At 37.7% G+C, this 18,510-nt stretch overlaps 1 protein-coding gene across 6 annotated transcripts in view; it reads right to left on the bottom strand.

Annotated features, from left to right (window-relative positions):
* Positions 1 to 18,510, bottom strand: part of VEPH1 (ventricular zone expressed PH domain containing 1) — a 245,072-nt gene that overhangs the window by 48,147 nt on the left and 178,415 nt on the right. For 5 of the 6 annotated variants that reach the window (XM_060639068.3, XM_060639066.3, XM_060639065.3 and 2 more), the window contains one exon: positions 17,456 to 17,590. In XM_060639068.3, coding sequence (XP_060495051.2) covers positions 17,456 to 17,590 — 135 coding nt within the window. Of the gene's footprint in view, positions 1 to 8,269; positions 8,457 to 17,455; positions 17,591 to 18,510 lie in introns of those variants that run through there. The other variant, XM_060639070.3, reaches the window with a different exon arrangement.

The raw sequence follows: 18,510 nt of genomic DNA, 5'->3' as shown, positions 1-18,510 counted from the left end.
TGAAATTAAAGGGTGCAACGAGGTGTGCCCATTTGGGGAATCATTAGACACATATATAGGTTTATAATGAGGTACCTGGGCCCTGATCAGACACAGACTACAACGTTCAGTTCTTACAAAGTCAGAGCAGGGCCATAAAGATATCTAAGTTGTTACAAATCCAAAAAAGAGAAAACTAAACAGGTGACTTAACCACAGCCTCAAAGGTTATAAAGCAATGATTTTATAGATGCTGTTTATGGGGCACTCACTGTGCTAGGTGCTCTGCCGGGTGTTTAACTAGATGCATCATCTCATAATGCCTTCCTAGCAACACTATCGGGCAGATGAATTTGTTCCTAGTTTATAGATGAAGAAGTTAAGCTTTGATGAGGTTAACCAACTTGCCCAGATGCCCAATGCATGTCGGTGGGAGAGATGTGCTCAGCTCAAGCTGAGTCAATTGGATTCCAGTTGCCTTTGCCTCTCTTCCAGTATTTCCATAAGAATAGTTGGTGGGACCTTCTACCTCAGAATCACCTGGATCATGTGTGTCAGAAATGCAGAGTCCCAGGCCCACCCCCAAAATTACCACTTGCAAGATCCACAGAGGTCCCAGGAACTTGCATTTAAACAAGGTCTCCAGGGACTCGTGCATGGACTAAGGTCTAAGAACTACTCAGCAGCACTGGAGTGGGGGTGGTGTTCTAATGTTTCCCATCAGCTCTGGGAAAAGACCATGAAGAAAGGGGCTCACACTGAGCATGAGCAATTTGTCATGGCTACAAGGGAGACTGTGTAGAAGGAATTACCAGCCCCTGGAATGAGGCATCAAATGATTCTATTGACTGTATTTAGCAAAGAACTTTTTAAAAAAGGCTCCTATCTCTAGGAATGGCCTTCAGTAATAACCCCAAATTGTAGTGAAGATAGCATAACAATGTAACAATATATTGAAAATAATTAGACTTTAGGAAATATTTGTATACTGAATTTTAAAAAAAAATAAAGGTTACTTCGTAATCCCTAAAGGAAAGAGGTAATGTGGTAATGTCTCCCTAGAACCAAGAGTTTGCTAATCTACACGCAATGTACAGAATCTTTTAAAAAAAGGCAAATAGTGCCACTGACTGTTCTCTTTCTTGATATGTCAATTACTGAGATACTTAAATTGCTGAGTTTTTACATTAAAAAAAACAGGATTTTATATTTTGAAATGAGTGTTAAATTTGAAAGACTGCTCATATTTTAGTGACACAGCCTCTGCTCAAAACATTTTTAGAAGTCTCTTCCAAAACTATTTTGTAGGGTATATTCATGAGCCATGTACAAAAGTTTCATTACTTTAGTGAAACCCAGCTTTTGCTAAACAATAACTATTATTCAGTATGAACAGTCTCCTTTTATAATAGACCTGGGCCTACATAAATTTTTGGCTATTGTGAAAATAGATCTCAGTCTCAAAGGATGAAACCTTTGTTATTCATTTTGTTTAAGGGGTCTTGCAGAGGAAGTACAATAAAATGATACTAGTTACCATGTACTGAGCTCTTACTGTGTGCTAGTCACTGTTCGAAGAATTTTACATGTATTATGTCTTCTTTTTTTATAAATTAAAAAAAAATTTTCAGTGTTTATTTTTTTTTAATTTTTTTTAACGTTTATTTATTTTTGAGACAGAGAGAGATAGAGCATGAACGGGGGAGGGTCAGAGAGAGAGGGAGACACAGAATCCGAAACAGGCTCCAGGCTCTGAGCTGTCAGCACAGAGCCCGACGCGGGGCTCGAACCCACGAACTGTGAGATCGTGACCTGAGCTGAAGTCGGACGCTTAGCTGACTGAGCCACCCAGGCGCCCCCAGTGTTTATTTTTGAGAGAGAGAGAGAGAGAGAGAGAGAGAGAGAGAGAGAGAGAAACAAGGCATGATCAGGGGAGGGGCAGAGAGAGAGGGAGACACAGAATCTGGAGCGGGCTTCAGGCTCTGAGCTGTCAGCACAGAGCCTGACACAGGGCTTGAACTCATGAACCACAAGATCATGACCTGAGCCAAAGCTGGATGCTTAACCAACTGAGCCACCCAATTGCTCTACATGTATGATGTCTTCTAAATCTTTTAACATCCTTATGAAGTGGGTATTAGTGTCTTGTTAAGGAAGATGAAGCACAGAGGACTTAAATCAAAGAACTGGTAAGCACTGGAGACAGGATTCAAACCCAGATCCTGAGCTCCTAACTACCACGCTTCCTCTTTGCTTGAAATAAAGTGCTGTTTATTCCAATAGTTTAGTGGCCGGGATTTGTAAGCACTCACACAATATCCATGATAGCATCAAGGGAAAAAGTAAAATATTTTACTCATGCACTGATCGTTTAAGAAAAGAACCCAAACGACTATTTGGATTGAAATAGACTTTTCGGAGGAGTGACATACCTCTGTTCCCCCAGGAATAGAGTTATTTTGTTAACTATTCTCTAAAGTGTGTGTGTTTTTTTAATTTCCTTGACTGATGCAGAACATCTGGCTGACTGTGAAGGAATGTTCACTACAGTAGTAAAATTGATAAGCTTCATTATAGGACAGTCTGGCTTGTGAAAAATGAAGGAAATACAATACATGTGATAAACCAGGTTTTAAACTATACTGAGAAAATATTTATCCTGCCAATTTTAATTTCTTTAAAAAAGCTTATGTAAAACATGAGCATAATATGTGTGGGTGGTGGTTAGGGAGATAGTGATAGTGTGTATTAATTAGCCAAGTGTAAGGGTAACAATTTTCTAATTTTTAAATAGTTAATGGTCACTTAGGTTCAATGTATTTATAAAGTCATGTGCAATCACTTAATATGAATTGTGTGTAGAGAACTGTTTAAATGAGGGTCCTAAAGATTGTTATAATGTATAGCTCTTAAGGGGAAAAAATATGAACGAAGGTAGAGACAGCATTTAGGGAGGTAAAGTTTAGAATCTGGCTAGACTTCCAAACTCTGTAGTCCTAAGACATCAACAAAAGGCATGCTTATAAAAATCTCCAGAGGATGTGCTGTTCTCAAGGACTCTCTTCACCTTGGAGCCTGTCTTCTTATGTTAATCACGTTAATCCCTGATGAACTGTTATGTGGCTATGGCGGAGGGTTGCAAGTCTGCTGATAGTGCAGAAACTATGATAAAAGTTCATCTTGGGGTTAAGCTAATACTCTCGCAGAGCCACCTAGCATTGCAAGTCTCACACACGCAGTAGGGTGTACAGCTACGGTCACACTGGCCTCATCTCGCCTGGTGGCCATTGTCTGTCTGCTTTTCCCTTGGCCAGTAGTGCTATGGATGAGCTTGCACTCTTGTTTCCAAGGGGAGTAGTAGAGCACAGGTTGGGGCTGAGAGGAGAAGCAGAGATTCTTGTGAAGAGAAGTTCAACAGAAATCCATCCTCTTCCTCATTCAGAAAATAACTTTTAGGGGGTGCCTGGGTGGTTGAGTCAGTTAAGCATCTGACTTTGGCTCAAACCTCATGGCTCATGAGTTCGGGCCCCACATTGGTCTCTCTGCTGTCAGCATGGAGTCCACTTCGGATCCTCTGTCCCCCTCTCTCTCTGTCCCTCTCATACTTGTGCTCTCTTATCTCTCTCAAAATAAAGAAATAAACTTAAAAAAAAAGAAAATAACTTTTTCTTCCCCTTGGCTCTAAAGACCATCTTTTTGTTTCTCAAACTGGGTTTCCTACTTTTTTTTTTTTTTTTGGTCTTTTAAACCTTTTCTTTTGGTCAGCATCATGGCCCTCTATCTTCTTAAAGATCTCCCCTACCTTGAGATCTTTCATCATTTAATTACCACTCAACCAAAAGACAGAAGTTCAAGCTTGGATGAACTCTGTTTTAGCACCTAAATAGCTGATCACTACTGGAGAAAATCATATTTCCTTTTTTACTTTAAATTAAAACAATTTTTTTAATGTTTATTTATTTTTGAGAGAGAGAGAGAGAGAGAGAGAGAGAGAGAGAGAGATAGCATGGGTGGGAGAGGGGCAGAGGGAGAGGGAGACACAGAATCTAAAGCAGGCTCCAGGCTCTGAACTATCAGCACAGAGTCTGACGTGGGGCTCAAACTCACGAAACGTGAGATCATGACCCGAGCTGAAGTTGGACGCTTAACTGACTGAGCCACCCAGGCGCCCCTCCATTTTTACTTTAAGTCCATTGCTGCAGATCCCAAATGGATGTTTCTCATGGTCTGACAGTCCTGCTATAGTTCCCTAGTAACTTCGTGGTTCTTTTGTCTGAGAATTTCATTTTAGACTTTATTTCCTCAAACTTCCTATATTCCATCCTCCCTCCCCCATCAACACTTTCAGCTGATGGCCTTACCCATTATGTCACTGAAAAAGATGAAAAGTCATGAAACAGAACTCATTCATGTTTCTCCCATCAAATCTGTGTCTGTGTGCAATCGCTTTCTTTCATCTGTTCATCACCCTCACCCTCTCTGTTGTATCATCCCAACATTTGCAAACATGTGCTGGAGAATTCCATTCCAAGCCATCTCCATATTTCCTCCATTTGTGAACCCACTCAACTCCAGCCTCTAAAACATTTCTCTACAGATGCTGTCTCCTTCCTCATTCTTCCTTCTTCATTTCTTCAGCAACTCCATTTTGAACCTTGCCTTTAAAACTCCATTAAAACTGCCTTTTCCAAGTTGCCCAATTGGATAGGCACTTTTTTGTACTTTGCTGCCTTGACCTGGCTGCCAAATCCCATTCACTTTCTTTCTCTCTCTTTCTTGGATTCTCTTGAGACATGTGACCTCTATACTTTCTGAGTTTCTTTTGTCTTTGGACTGCTCTCTGGATTCAATTCTTCATTGGGTCCTTTGGCTGTCTAGACTGCCTTGTCAGATTGCCTTAATCTTCCTGTGGTGTTCACCACCTCTGTGCCAACAATTCCCTCATCTGTGGCCTAAACCACAGATTTTCCTACTAGACAATTACACTGGGACATCTCACAGACATTTTAAATTTAAGATATTCAAAAGTCTCCCTCACCCTTACACTCACCCTTTAGCTTGCTATGTCCTTTTTACCTCCAAAATTTATACTGAATGTGTCATTCATTTCTATCCCTGCCAGGACCATCCCAGCTCAACCTACTCTCTTTTCTCATCTGGGTGGGCAATAGTCTTCATGATCTCCCTGATTCCACTTTTGCCCCTTTCTCATCTAGTCTTCACATGGCAGACAGGTTGATCGTTTGAAATCAGGCTGGGTAATAATGTCTGCTGCTCAAAACTCTTCAGTGACTTCCCGTAGATTGCAATAAAATTGCAGAGGTAAATTACCCCAGACCATGTTGTTTGGTCTCTGCTCCTCTCCTGCTCTTGCTTTCTCTGTCTCTCAAAAGTAAATAAACATAAAAAAAATTTTTTTAAAGCCTAGACTCTATTTTTTAAAGTTTATTTATTTATTTTGAGAGAGAATGTGAGCATGAGCAGGGGAGGGCAGAGAGAGAACGGGAGAGAGAGGATCCCAAGCGGGCTCCATGCTGTCAGTATGGAGCCCAATGCGTGGCTGAAACTCATGAACCGTGAGATCATGACCTGAGCCAAAATTAGGAGTCAGATGCTTAACCAACTGAGCCACCCAGATGCCCCAGCCCAGACTTTATTTTAATGTCCACCATTCTCCCAACCAGTTCTGTGTTTGAGCCAGGGGTGTCCCAGACATTTGCATCTGTGTCTACATTCCACCCTCAATCTGCCCTCTCAACCCCCTTGCCTTCATATTCCTATTATGATTTATATTCTCATGGAGTTTACCTCTTAATCACTAGATTTTATTCATACATTGTTTTTTTTTTCATTTCTTTTTCTTTTTAATCTTCTCTCTTTACCTTGCCTTTGCTTCCTAGATAGTGCCAATCATATTTTCCTGGTTCTCAGCTTACAGCCTAGAAGTCCTCACCCCAATCTAGGCTTTTCAAATCACAAACCCAATTCCCATTTACCCCATCCTCATTAGCTTGCCCTGAAAGGGAGGGCTCAACACAACTAATCTCTCTCAAACACCATGATACACCCTGGTCTCCCTCGAGGCTGACCTACGACACTTGTCACTTACATCACACATGTAGACTTAAATTTCCCTTAAGAATGTGAATAGTTACAGCCTATATACAATAAACACACTCCTTATTTATGCACTTATTTCCTCGAGCACTGTATTAATACTGCAACTCAACACATTAAATCTAAGTCTTGGGGAGCATCAGAATGTCTCCTTTTGTTATACCCAGAATTGGTGCTTCAGTTTTATTTATGCTTTGACACTACAGTCAATTACCCTGGGACCTGTCAAGTATGTTTGTAGCAATGTGGACTGAAAACAAATCTCCAAATGTTAGCCAGATGGGGCATGTTTTATTTCAGCAGTAAATTTAATTTTTTTTTTTTTTTTTTGTTTCCATAATGGGCAGTTTTGAGACCTCATTTCTGTGGCATATGGAATTTCTCCATGCTTTGGGAACTGGAACATGTGTGTCAATAAAGGAAACTTCTCTCTCAAATTCCAATCTTTTAGCAATCCCCAATCAATTTTGTCAACTGTCTGGGTCTCTGATAATCAGAACGCCGCTCCCTCTGAAGGGCTGGGCCGCACATGCACTAGCATGAAATTGTTAATGGTATCTCCAGTTGCTCCCAGAGGCCATCCTCCTCATTTCTAAAGTAGACTAATGGATTTTCTGCCCTCTTTCTAAAATCTTTATTTTATAATGAAAATTGAGGAGCTTAACATGGATTTTTCTTTAAATATACTGTTCATTTACATTTACTTACAGAAAGCAATGTAACTAAAAGTCATACTTCTGCAATAATTTTTTTCTTTGGCTATAAAAGAAACACGAACTTCTAACAGAAAATTTCAAATATGCTAGTCCCATCAACCAGAGTTAACCATTGCTAACATTTCAGTATATTTCCTTTTCGTTGTTTTAATGGGCAATCCTCCAAATAATCCTTTTTATATAAATAATTTTTTATCTTGCAATGTGGCATTTGACATAGCATTGTTTTGTGTCATTAAACATTCCTCATAAATATGATTTTTCCTGTTTTCTTAATATTCTTCCATATGGAGGCATATATGTGTATGTCTTAAGACATTTAGGCTATTTATAAATAATTCCACAATATTTATTTGATGTGCATATCTTAGGTTTTGTACAAATTTCAGATTATTTCTTTAGAATAGATTCCTAGAAATGGAGCCACTGTGTTAAGGGATATGAATATTTTTAAGACTCTTGACCTGTATTGCTAAACTGTTTTTTAGAAGTGTTGAAATAATTTATACTTGAACTAAAAATGTGTGAGAGTGTCCAAACTCCCTTGCTCTAGCTAGAACTGATTATTATCCTTCTAAAAATGGATTAAAAGGGGTAATGTGAATGTTATTTTAATTTCAATTTTCGTATCTTTGACTATTGATGAAGAAGAATACTTTTTTTGAACTGAGTCTCCTTTGAGTTGTTTGCTCAGTGCCTTTGGCCCATTGATTATTGACTTGCATGAACTTATGGTATCTTCAGGATATTAAACTTTGTCTTTCATGATTATTACACATATTTTCATTTTAAGTTATTGTGCATGATAGGTTTTTTTTTATAAGCTTTATATTTTTATGTAGTCAAATCTATCAACACTCTATTCTTAGACTTTACTTATAGGTTAAATAATTTTTTTAAAAAGACAGGAAAGCAAATACAAAGGATAATGTAACAAATACTCATGTACTTGCCATATTAATAAATACTGATATTTTGCATGATTTTTTAAAAAAACAAAATTACAGATGAAACTGAGATTTCCTTAATTCCCTTTCTAGTAACATTTCCTTCTCTCTTTTATCCACCTCCTACTGTCAGGAATTTTGGTGTGATTCCAAATATGGTATTATATTTTAACCCTAGGTATATATACCAATAAGCATTCATAATACTGCTTAGAGTGTTATAAAAATTTATGTGAGCTATCATACTATTTATCATACTTTTGCAACTTGCTTATTAAAACTTAATATCCTTTGAGCACCAGGGTGGCTCAGTTGCTTGAGTGATCGACTACGGCTCAGGTCATGATCTCATGGTTTGTGAGTTGGAGACCAGCACTGGGCTCTGCGCTGACAATGCAAACCCTGCTTTGGATCTTCTGTCTTCCTCTCACTCTGTCCCTCCCCTGTTCATGCTTTTTCTCTCAAAAATAAATAAATATTAAAAATAAATAAATAAAATAAAACTTAATATCCTGTTTTCAAAATTTACTCCATGTTATTACATATCGGTCTAATTAATTCACTTTCATTGCCTGTATGGCATGATTATATCACAACATTTTCTTCATTTATATACTGATGAACATTTGCATTGCTCCTGATGTTTTGGTGCAAATAATGTTCAGTTGACATCTGTACATGTCTCCTGATGTTTCACCTACAAATGGAATTGAAAGATAATAGGGTAGAGGAGTTTATTTCCAGATTATTCATTTTAAACAGTTATAAAGAAAAATTTCTTAAACTTGGACTAGGATAGAACATTTTTGTATGTTTTAATACAAAACTTCTTTGTGGTAAAAAAAAATAAGCATTTCTTTTTTTTTAATTTTATTTTTTATTTTTTTAAATTTACATCCAAATTAGTATATAGTACAACAATGATTTCAGGACTACATTCCTTGTGCCCCTTACCCATTTAGCCCATCCCGCCTCCCACAACCCCTCCAGTAACCCTCAGTTATTCTCCATATTTATGAGTCTCTTCTGTTTTGTCCCCCTCCCTGTTTTTATATTATTTTTGTTTCCCTTCCCTTATGTTCATCTGTTTTGTCTCTTAAAGTCCTCATATGAGTGAAGTCATACGATTTTTGTCTTTCTCTGACCGACTAATTTCACTTAGCATAATACCCTCCAGTTCCATCCATGTAGTTGCAAATGGCAAGATTTCATTCTTTTCGCTTGCCAAGTAATACTCTGTTGTATATATATACCACATCTTCTTTATCCATTCATCTATCGATGGACATTTGGGCTCTTTCCATACTTTGGCTATTGTTGATAATGCTGCTATAAACATGGGGGTGCATGTGTCCCTTCGAAACAGCACACCTGTATCCCTTGGATAAAATGCCCAGTAGTGCAATTGCTGGGTCATATGGTAGTTCTATTTTTAGTTTTTTGAGGAACCTCCATACTGTTTTCCAGAGTGGCTACACCAGCTTGATTCCCACCAACAATGCAAAAGAGATCCTCTTTCTTCGCATCTTCGCCAACATCTGTTGTTGTCTGAATTGTTAATGTTAGCCACTCTGACAGGTGTGAGGTGGTATCTCATTGTGGTTTTGACTTGTATTTCTCTGATGATGAGTGATGAGCATTTTCTCATGTGTTGGTTGGCCAGCTGGATGTCTTCTTTGGAGAAATGTTTATTCATGTCTTTTGCCCATTTCTTCACTGGATTATTTGGTTTTTGGGTGTGGAGTTTGATAAGTTCTTTATAGATTTTGGATACTAACCCTTTATCTGATATGTCGTTTTCAAATATCTTCTCCCATTCTGTCAATTGCCTTTTAGTTTTGTTGATTGCTTCCTTCACTGTGCAGAAGTTTTTTATTTTGATGAGGTCCCAGTAGTTCATTTTTGCTTTTGTTTCCCTTGCCTCCAGAGATGTGTTGAGTAAGAAGTTGCTTTGGTCAAGATCAAAGAGGTTTTTGCCTGCTTTCTCCTCGAGGATTTTGATGGCTTCCTGTCTTACATTAGGTCTTTCATCCATTTATTTTTGTGTCTGGTGTAAGAAAGTGGTCCAGGTTCATTATTCTGCATGTCTCTGTCCAGTTTTCCCAGCACCACTTGCTGAAGAGACTGTCTTTATTCCATTGGATATTCTTTCCTGCTTTGTCAAAGATTAATTGGCCATATGTTTGTGGTTCACTTTCTGGGTTCTCTATTCTGTTCCATTGATCTGAGTGTCTGTTCTTGTGCCAGTCCCATACTGTCTTGTTGATTACAGCTTTGTAGTATAGCTTGAAGTCTGTGATTATGATGCCTCCTGCTTTGGTTTTCTTTTTCAAGATTGCTTTGGCTATTTGGGGTTTTTTCTCGTTCCATAAAAATTTTAGGATTATTTGTTCTAGCTCTGTGAAGAATGCTGGTGTTATTTTGATAGGGATTGCATTGAATATGTAGATTGCTTTGGGTAGTATTGACATTTTAACAATATTTGTTCTTCCAATCCATGAGCATGGAATATATTTCCATTTTTTGGTGTCTTTTTTCAATTTTACAAGCTTTCTATAGTTTTCAGTGTATAGATTTTTCACCTCTTTGGTTAGATTTATTCCTAGGTATTTTATGTTTTTTGGTGAAAAATAAGCATTTCTGATAAAATGCTTAAACATTTTTCTGGTAAGCTTTGAGTAGTATTAAGATTCTGTTTTTTTTTTTTTTAACGTTTATTTATTTATTTTAAGAGAGAAAAAGTGCAAGTGGGCAGGGGCAGAGAGAGACAGAATCCCAAGCACGCTCTGTACCACCAGTGCAGAGACCCAATGTGGGCCTCAGACTCATGAACTATGAGATCATGACCTGAGCTGAAGTCAGACACTTAACCAACAGAGACACCCAGGTGCCCCACAGTGGTATTAAGATTCTGAAAAGCTAATTACTCACCCTCCTTGACTGTCACTAATGGTCATTTATGAATCTAATTAATGATTATATATTTCTTAAGTACTTTTTTATTTTTTAAGTATTAATCTGTTATACTTTTATCTATAGTGTATGTACATTCTTGTTTTTTCCACATCTTTGCCAAGATTTGTATTGCTACAATTTTTCATTCTTGCCAGTCTGCTCTTTGTAAAATGGCATATCATTTTAAAATATTTAAATCAATATTTTCAATGATTTTTAGTGAGACTAAACATTTTTTCTTATGTTTATTGGCCATTTGAGTTTCCTGTTCAGTGAATTTTCTGTTCACATTCTTTGCCCAGTTTTGTCTTGAATTATTTGTCTCTTTCTTGTTGATGTAGCAGATTTTTGTGTTAATGACACATATTTCAAACACCTTCTCATACCTTGTGCTTGCCTTTTTTGTTACAGTGTCTTTTGTAATACAGAAATTTAAACATTTATGTAGTCAAATATTTATTTATTTTTCATGATTTCTGCTTACTTACATCTTAAGACATTCTTTCTTATCCCGAGGTCATAAAGACAACTTTTGATATTTTCTTCTAATTATAAGGTTTCATTGATAACATGTAGGCTTTGAATCAACCTGGAGTTATCTATATAGTGTCTTTGTTATTCTTGAGAGAAAGAGAGAGAGAAATGCTGGCCGGAGAATATTAGCTAACCTGTATTGAGAAACCACAACAATGACCACTGTTCTGAGAACTCTCTGTGTATTAATTTATTCAATCCTCAAACAGCTCTATGAGTTAGGAGCAAATATTATTGCCATGGTACAGATAAAGAAACTGGATCTCAGAGCCAAAGTCTTCAGAACTGGCAAGTGGCAGAGGCAGATTTAAAGACAGGAAGTCTGACTTCAGAGCCACATTTACCTACTCTGCTAGGTGTATGAGTCAAGATAGGTGGGTTATGCTGCAGTAATACCAAAACCTTAGTTTTTAACAGAACAAAAGATTGTACCTTCCTCGTGCAAAGTGTAGTGGGTCTGGATGGCTCTCCAGAGAGCCGTCTTCCATGGAGGTGGCTCAGAATTCTGTGCCCATCTGCTGGCAACTTAATATCAACCTCTGCTTCTACAATCACCATGGTAAGTGAAAAGAGGGAACACAGAGACTCATGTAGTTGTTTTTAAAAGCTTCTGTGGGGAGTGACACATATCCCTTCTCATATTTCATTGGCCAAAGCAAGTCACATGGCCAAGCCTTGGTTCAAGAGGCAGGGAAGTGTAATCTTCTTATGTGCCCAGAGTAGAGAAGAATCAGATACATCGGTGACAGCTATGGTGTCACCATGGCATGTGCTCATGTTTTAGCTCTGCCATTGACTAGCTGTGTGACTTTCAACAGGTCCCTTTACTTCTAATTTTAATATTTGGAAGACGGCAGCACTCACTTATTTATTCAGTTGGTACCCGTTATTTGTTGAGACCCCAGTGTATGCCAGCTACCATGTGACCCTGCAAATGCAATAGTAAATGGGGTAAACTCCTGCCCTCAGTTTGCAATTTAATCGTTATCTCACTGTTGATCTTCAGTTCTAAAATTTCAAGACTCAATTAAAAAGCAACCACAATAACAAAACTTCCAGAGCATTACATTCTAGAGACTCAGGCATTTTCCTAAGAGTTTCTTCCTTTTTGGGGGACGTGAATCCACCTGACAGCAGCGTTAACTCATTTACAGCAACAGATGCACATGCACATCACTTTCAAATTGCTAGTGCATGTACATACTGGCACACGTGGGGAAAATAAAGCAGACTTTGGATTATTCTCCCAGCTATTTTGAACTTAGTGAGCAGAACACTTCATAAAAAAACAGAAGAAAATCAATTTGATTGAGAAATACCTATGCAGATAACTTCGCTACATAATATACATTCTAGATATCAAAGTGGTTTTTATTACTTATGAATAAACAAAATTACAAAACGAAAGATTTCAAAGCCTTTTTGATTTGCAGCTAATTTTTCCCTAGAGGAATATTTATTGGTATAAAATGTAAGAAATATGAAGAAGTATATTTGTGAATATGCACAAAACTGGTTTGCCAATTTCTAAAAAAATCTCTTAGGACTTGAAGCAGGCTGCCAAGTTTTAATTTACTAGTTGCCTGTAGTGAAAACACAGTTTTCATGAAAAATTTATAAGAATTTAGGCATTGTCTTTGATCATGAGGCAACAGTTTAAGATTTGAATGAAATACACACAAAAATTCCATTCTACTTTGCATTGATGCAATTATGGCATTTCCTTTATTCTTAAAACTGCAAGTCTAATTCTTAAACCAAAGCCAAAAAAGTGATGCAATAGTTGGATGCATCTTCAGTGCATTGTAAATAAATTTCTGATTAATCACATTCATTTGTCATCCTTCTTACAATCCTTCAGCACTTAAGAGATATTGAGTTAGTTTCACAATATAACAGTTTTTGATTAATTTGCTACTTGTTCATACTTTGAATTTATTTAACATTGGTATGCTTGTTCCTCATCTAATAGTAAAACAAGGACAGAGACCATGATTGTATCCTCTCAGAACCTCTGGTTTGCCCAGTAAGCCTCCAGTACTTATTCTGGGCTTTCTTAAAGGCAAAGTAAGAGTAATTGAATCTTTGAGTATGGGAAGAGCTTAGATAAGCTGGTTATATTTACTAAGGAGAGATCAATAACCGTTCTCTATTTTCATTATATATATTCTCCCTGAGTGATCCAGTCTACTGCCATGACCTCAAGGGCTACCTTATGATTTCTAAATCCGTGCTTCTCTTAATGGCCTTCTTCCAGAGGCCCACACAGGCATTTCAGACACCACCACCAGCTGGTTATATACACAGATAACTCAGACTCAAAACATGAATAACAATGCTTTATCTTCTTCCTCCACCTCAGTTTCCCTTGTGGTCTCTTTTTTCAGGATGGTGCGATCATCCATTCAGCCATACGAAGCACCTGGAGTCATCCTTAGTTCTTCCATTTTCCTTATTAAGATCCAAGTCCTGTTGGTTCTACTTCTTTAGTAGCTCTTGAATCCATCCTCTCCCTATAACTTCCAATTTTAGTTTTGACCTTCATGTCCTACCTAATTCTAGTAATAGCTTCCTAAGTGGTCTTCCTATTTCCAGCCAGGTTTCTTCAGATTGTTTTCTCCATACCCAGGCCTGTGAGTTTTCTAATCCAAATCTGATCACATCAGTATATGTACAATTCCTGTTTCACTCTATCTGGCGAATGGCTGTAGTTCCACATTCTGGGCTTTTCCCACTATGGGTGTCTGCCCAGGAGGTCTCAGTCAATTGTGTCCTGAGATTGTTGCCCCTGTTTCCAACTCCTAAAATGTGTCTCAAGTCATACTTGCTTGTCTCAATAGAGCTCTTTCTCACCCTGACCATGCTCTCTCTCTTCTGTTCACCTTATTTCAATTTCCTTGCTTTGTGGCAATTGCAGAGGACAAGGGGAAGGGAAGTATGGAGGGAAGAATTAAAAAGCACTAAAGAACTGGAGCCCAGTTTCCTGATGCTCTTTTCCTTTTAATCCTAGAGTCCATGGTCTTCTTTTGTAAAATGTTTTCTATTCCATACCACTCTGCAGTTTTTGTGTGTCTCTGAGTGGAATGTGTTATGTCAGTCTGTGAGCCTCAAACAACACTATTGAGGATATGGCAAAGCTATTCCATAGTATTGCTGCCTTGGCATCCATTTTCTTTGGCCAAGTGGGCGGTAGGGGCCTTAAACTGACACTAATCCCCTCATGCACAATCATGCCCTAGAAAACAGCCTGCAGAGTCACAAACAAATACATACCCCTGATATGATGCCTCCAGTGGCTCTCATGATCAACAGTTTCCCCTGGTTCCTAGGGCCTTCTCCTGATATGCCTGCTAGATAGACTCTGGTGAGGCTTACAGAAACCTGTTTTTTGTTGAATTGACCAATCTGGCCTTATCCTGGGAACCCGAAAGCTCTCTATCTGTAGCTGCTATAAAGGCATGTGTCCCAGGTCCTGCCTCTTTCTCTGCCTGCACCTTGTCTTGACCTCCCCATGTAGCTCCTCAAGGTGTGCCATGTACTTCCCTCAGAACCTGTGAGTAATCAATTTCTCTATTTCAATTTCTCCTGTGGTCTGTTTTTGAACTGAGATTCACCATCTGGCACTTTGTGCTACATTTAACAAATGGTAATTTAACAGTCATAACAGGCAATGACCCTGTCTACCAATATCGCTTTGTCCTTTCAAAGATTACCACATGAAAAATCATTAATTAATAATTGTTTTTTGATAATGATGAAAGAAGTTAAAGGAAGGAAGAAAAAAATGAAACTTTAGAAAAAGGCAAACTGTTTCAAGATAATCTTGAATGTTGGCTTAAAATAATATGTTCTGGGGTGCTTGGTGGCTCAGTCAGTTAAGCGTCTGACTTTGGCTCAGGTAACAATCTCACAGCTCATGAGTTTGAGCCCCATGTCAGGCTCTGTGCTGACAGCTCAGAGCCTGGAGCCTGCTTCAGATTCTGTGTCTCCCTCTCTTTCTCTGCCCCTCCCCCACTTGTGCTCTCTCGGTCTGTCTTAAAAATAAATAAACATTAAAGAAATTAAAATAATACATCCATTACAATTATACCAGAAACCATAAGATACCTAGGAATAAACCTAACCAAAGAGATAAAAATTCTGTATGCTGAAAACTATAGAAATTGAAGAATACACAAAGAAAAGGAAAAACATTCCATGCCTATACTACCCAAAGCAATATATACATTCAATGCAATCCCTATCAAAATAACATTAGCATTCTTCACAGAGCTAGAACAAGTAATTCTAAAATTTGTATGGAACCATGAAAGACACCAAATAGCCACAGTAATATTGAAAAAGAAAGCCAAAGCTGGAGGAATCACAGTTTCAGACTTCAAGCTGTAATACAAAGCTGTAAACATCAAGACAGTATGTTACTGGCACAAAAATAGACACATAGATCAATGAAACAGAATAGAGAACCCAGAAATGGACCCACAAATGAATGGCCAACTAGTCTTCAACAAAATAGGAACAATTATCCAATGAGAAAAAGACAGACTCTCTGGCAAATGGTGCTGGGAAAACTGGACAACAACATGCAGAAAAATGAAACTGGACCACTTTCTTACACCATACACAAAAATAAATTCAAAATGGATGAAAGACCTAAATGTGATACAGGAAACAATCAAAATCCTAGAGGGGAAAAGAGGGAGCAACCTCTTTGACCTCAGCCACAGCAACTTCTCATTGGACATGTCTCCAGAGGCAAGAGAAATAAAAGCAAAAATGAACTATTGGGACTTCATCAAGATTAAAACCTTCTGTACAGCAAAGGAAACAATCAACTAAACTAAAAGGCAAACGATGAAATGGGAGAAGATATTTGCAAATGACATATAGGATAAAGGGTTAGTATCAAATGGGGCTCCTGTGTGGCTCAATTGGTTAAGCGTCTTACTTCTGCTCAGGTTATGATCTTACGGTTTCTGAGTTTAAGTCCCATGTTGAGCTCTGTGCTGACAGTTCAGAGCCTGGAGCCTGCTTTGGATTCTCTGTCTGTCTCTCTGCCCTTCCCCTGCTCACACTCTGTCTCTCAAAAATAAATAAACATTAAATTTTTTTTTAAAAAAGTTAGTATCCAAAATCTATTAGAACTTATCAAACTCAACACCCAAAAAATAATCCAGTGAAGAAATGGGCAGAAGACATAAATAGACACTTTCCAAAGAAGACATCCAGATGGCTAACAGACACATGAAAGGAGGCTCAATATCATTCATCATCAGGGAACTACACATCAAAACCACAATGAAATATCATCTCACACCTGTCAGAATGTCTAAAATTAACAATTCAGGAAACAATAGATGTTGGTGAAAATGCAGAGAAAGGGGTACCCTTTTTTGCACTGTTGGTGGGAATGTAAATGGGTGCAGCCACTCTGGAATACAGTATGGAGATTCCTCAAAAAAATTAAAAATAGAACTACCCCATGACCCAGCAATTGCACTGCTAGGTATTTATCCAAAGAATACAAAAATGCTGATTTGAAAAGGCACATGCACCCCAATGTTTATAGCAGCACTATCAACAACAGCCAAAGTATGGAAAGAGTTCAAATGTCCATTGACTAACAAATGGATAAAGAAGATGTGAGATATATATATATATATATATATATATATATATATATATATACACACACACACACACACACACACACACACACACACACACACATATATATGCATGCAATGGAATATATATCTTTTGGCAATCAAAAAGAATAAAATCTTTCCATTTGCAACAAGGTATATTATGCTAAGTGAAATAAGTCAGAGAAACACAAATATCATATGATTTTACTCATATATGGAATTTAAGAAGCAAAACAGATGAACATAGGGGAAGGGAAGGAAAAATGAGATGAAAACAGAGAGGGAGGCAAACCATAAGAGACTTAAATACAGAGGACAAACAGGATTTCTGGAGGGGAGGTGCTTGGGGGACAAGCTAAATGGGTGATGGGCATTACGGAGGGCACTTGTTGGGATGAGCACTGGGTGTTATATGTAAGTGATGAATCACTGGGTTCTACTCCTAAAACCAATACTACACTATATGTTAGCTAATGTGAATTTAAATAAATCAAATTTGTTTATTAAAAATTTTTTTAAAAAATAATGAAATAACATGTCCAAGGGAAGAAACATTTACCTTCTGCTGTGGAAATGTGGACTCCATCATGGCTGTTTCAAAGCTGTGAGTACCATCTGCCTGGGTCTTCTCCCACAGATCTCTGAGGAATTGTACAGAATGACTCTGTATAGACAGTGGCTCAGGAAACAGGCTCTGAAAGGCATTAATGAGAAAACCATAACATTATCTCTTACCTGAACAATAAAGTTTGATTGATGACAAGGTACCATTTGGGCTTGGTTTGAACTTCAGCATGGTTTAAATTTAAATAAAACAACAAAGAAATCTATCTCGAAGATCAAACACATGATGCATTTTGGGCTTTTCATTTTTTAATAGAAGATTAAAATTATTGAATAGGACTCCAAGGCAGTTGATACTGATCTCTAAATTTGTCCAACCTTTGTAACATAGTGTTACCTTGATCATTTCCCAAACATGGTACTTAATTGGAAAATGCTTAATATAAATATTCATATTTGTTTGTTCAAAGATCTGATAATTATGGCATAAAATTAAAACTAAAGTATAAATATGAAGTCAGTTTATACAGAGTAGATCATGAAGGCTAGAAGTAAAATGACTAAAAGTTCATTATACAACAGCTCAAATATGAACAGTATGAGTGGGTGGTGGGGGAAACAAAAACACTTTTTTGGGTGTTTTTTTGGGTGTTTAGGGGTGACTATTCCTAGATCTAATAGTCTAAGTTCTGAAAAATAAGATTATTTATGTAGAGAAAATCACCTTTCTCAACACCCAAAAAACAAATAATCCGGTGAGGAAATGGGCAAAAGACATGAATAGACACTTCTCCAAAGAAGACATCCAGATGGCCAACCAACACATGAAAAAATGCTCAACATCACTCATCATCAGGGAAATACAAATCAAAACCACAATGAGATACGACCTTACACCTATCAGAATGGCTAACATTAACAACGCAGGCAACAACAGATGTTGGCGAGGATGCGGAGAAAGAGGATCTCTTTTGCACTGCTGGTGGTAATTCACACTGTTACAGCCACTCTGGAAAACAGTATGGAGGTTCCTCAAAAAATTAAAAATAG

This window comes from Panthera onca, chromosome C2 (assembly GCF_046562875.1).
Source record: "Panthera onca isolate mPanOnc1 chromosome C2, mPanOnc1 haplotype 2, whole genome shotgun sequence".
NCBI classification, from domain to species: domain Eukaryota; kingdom Metazoa; phylum Chordata; class Mammalia; order Carnivora; family Felidae; genus Panthera; species Panthera onca.
This window is presented reverse-complemented; position numbering and strand designations above follow the sequence as displayed.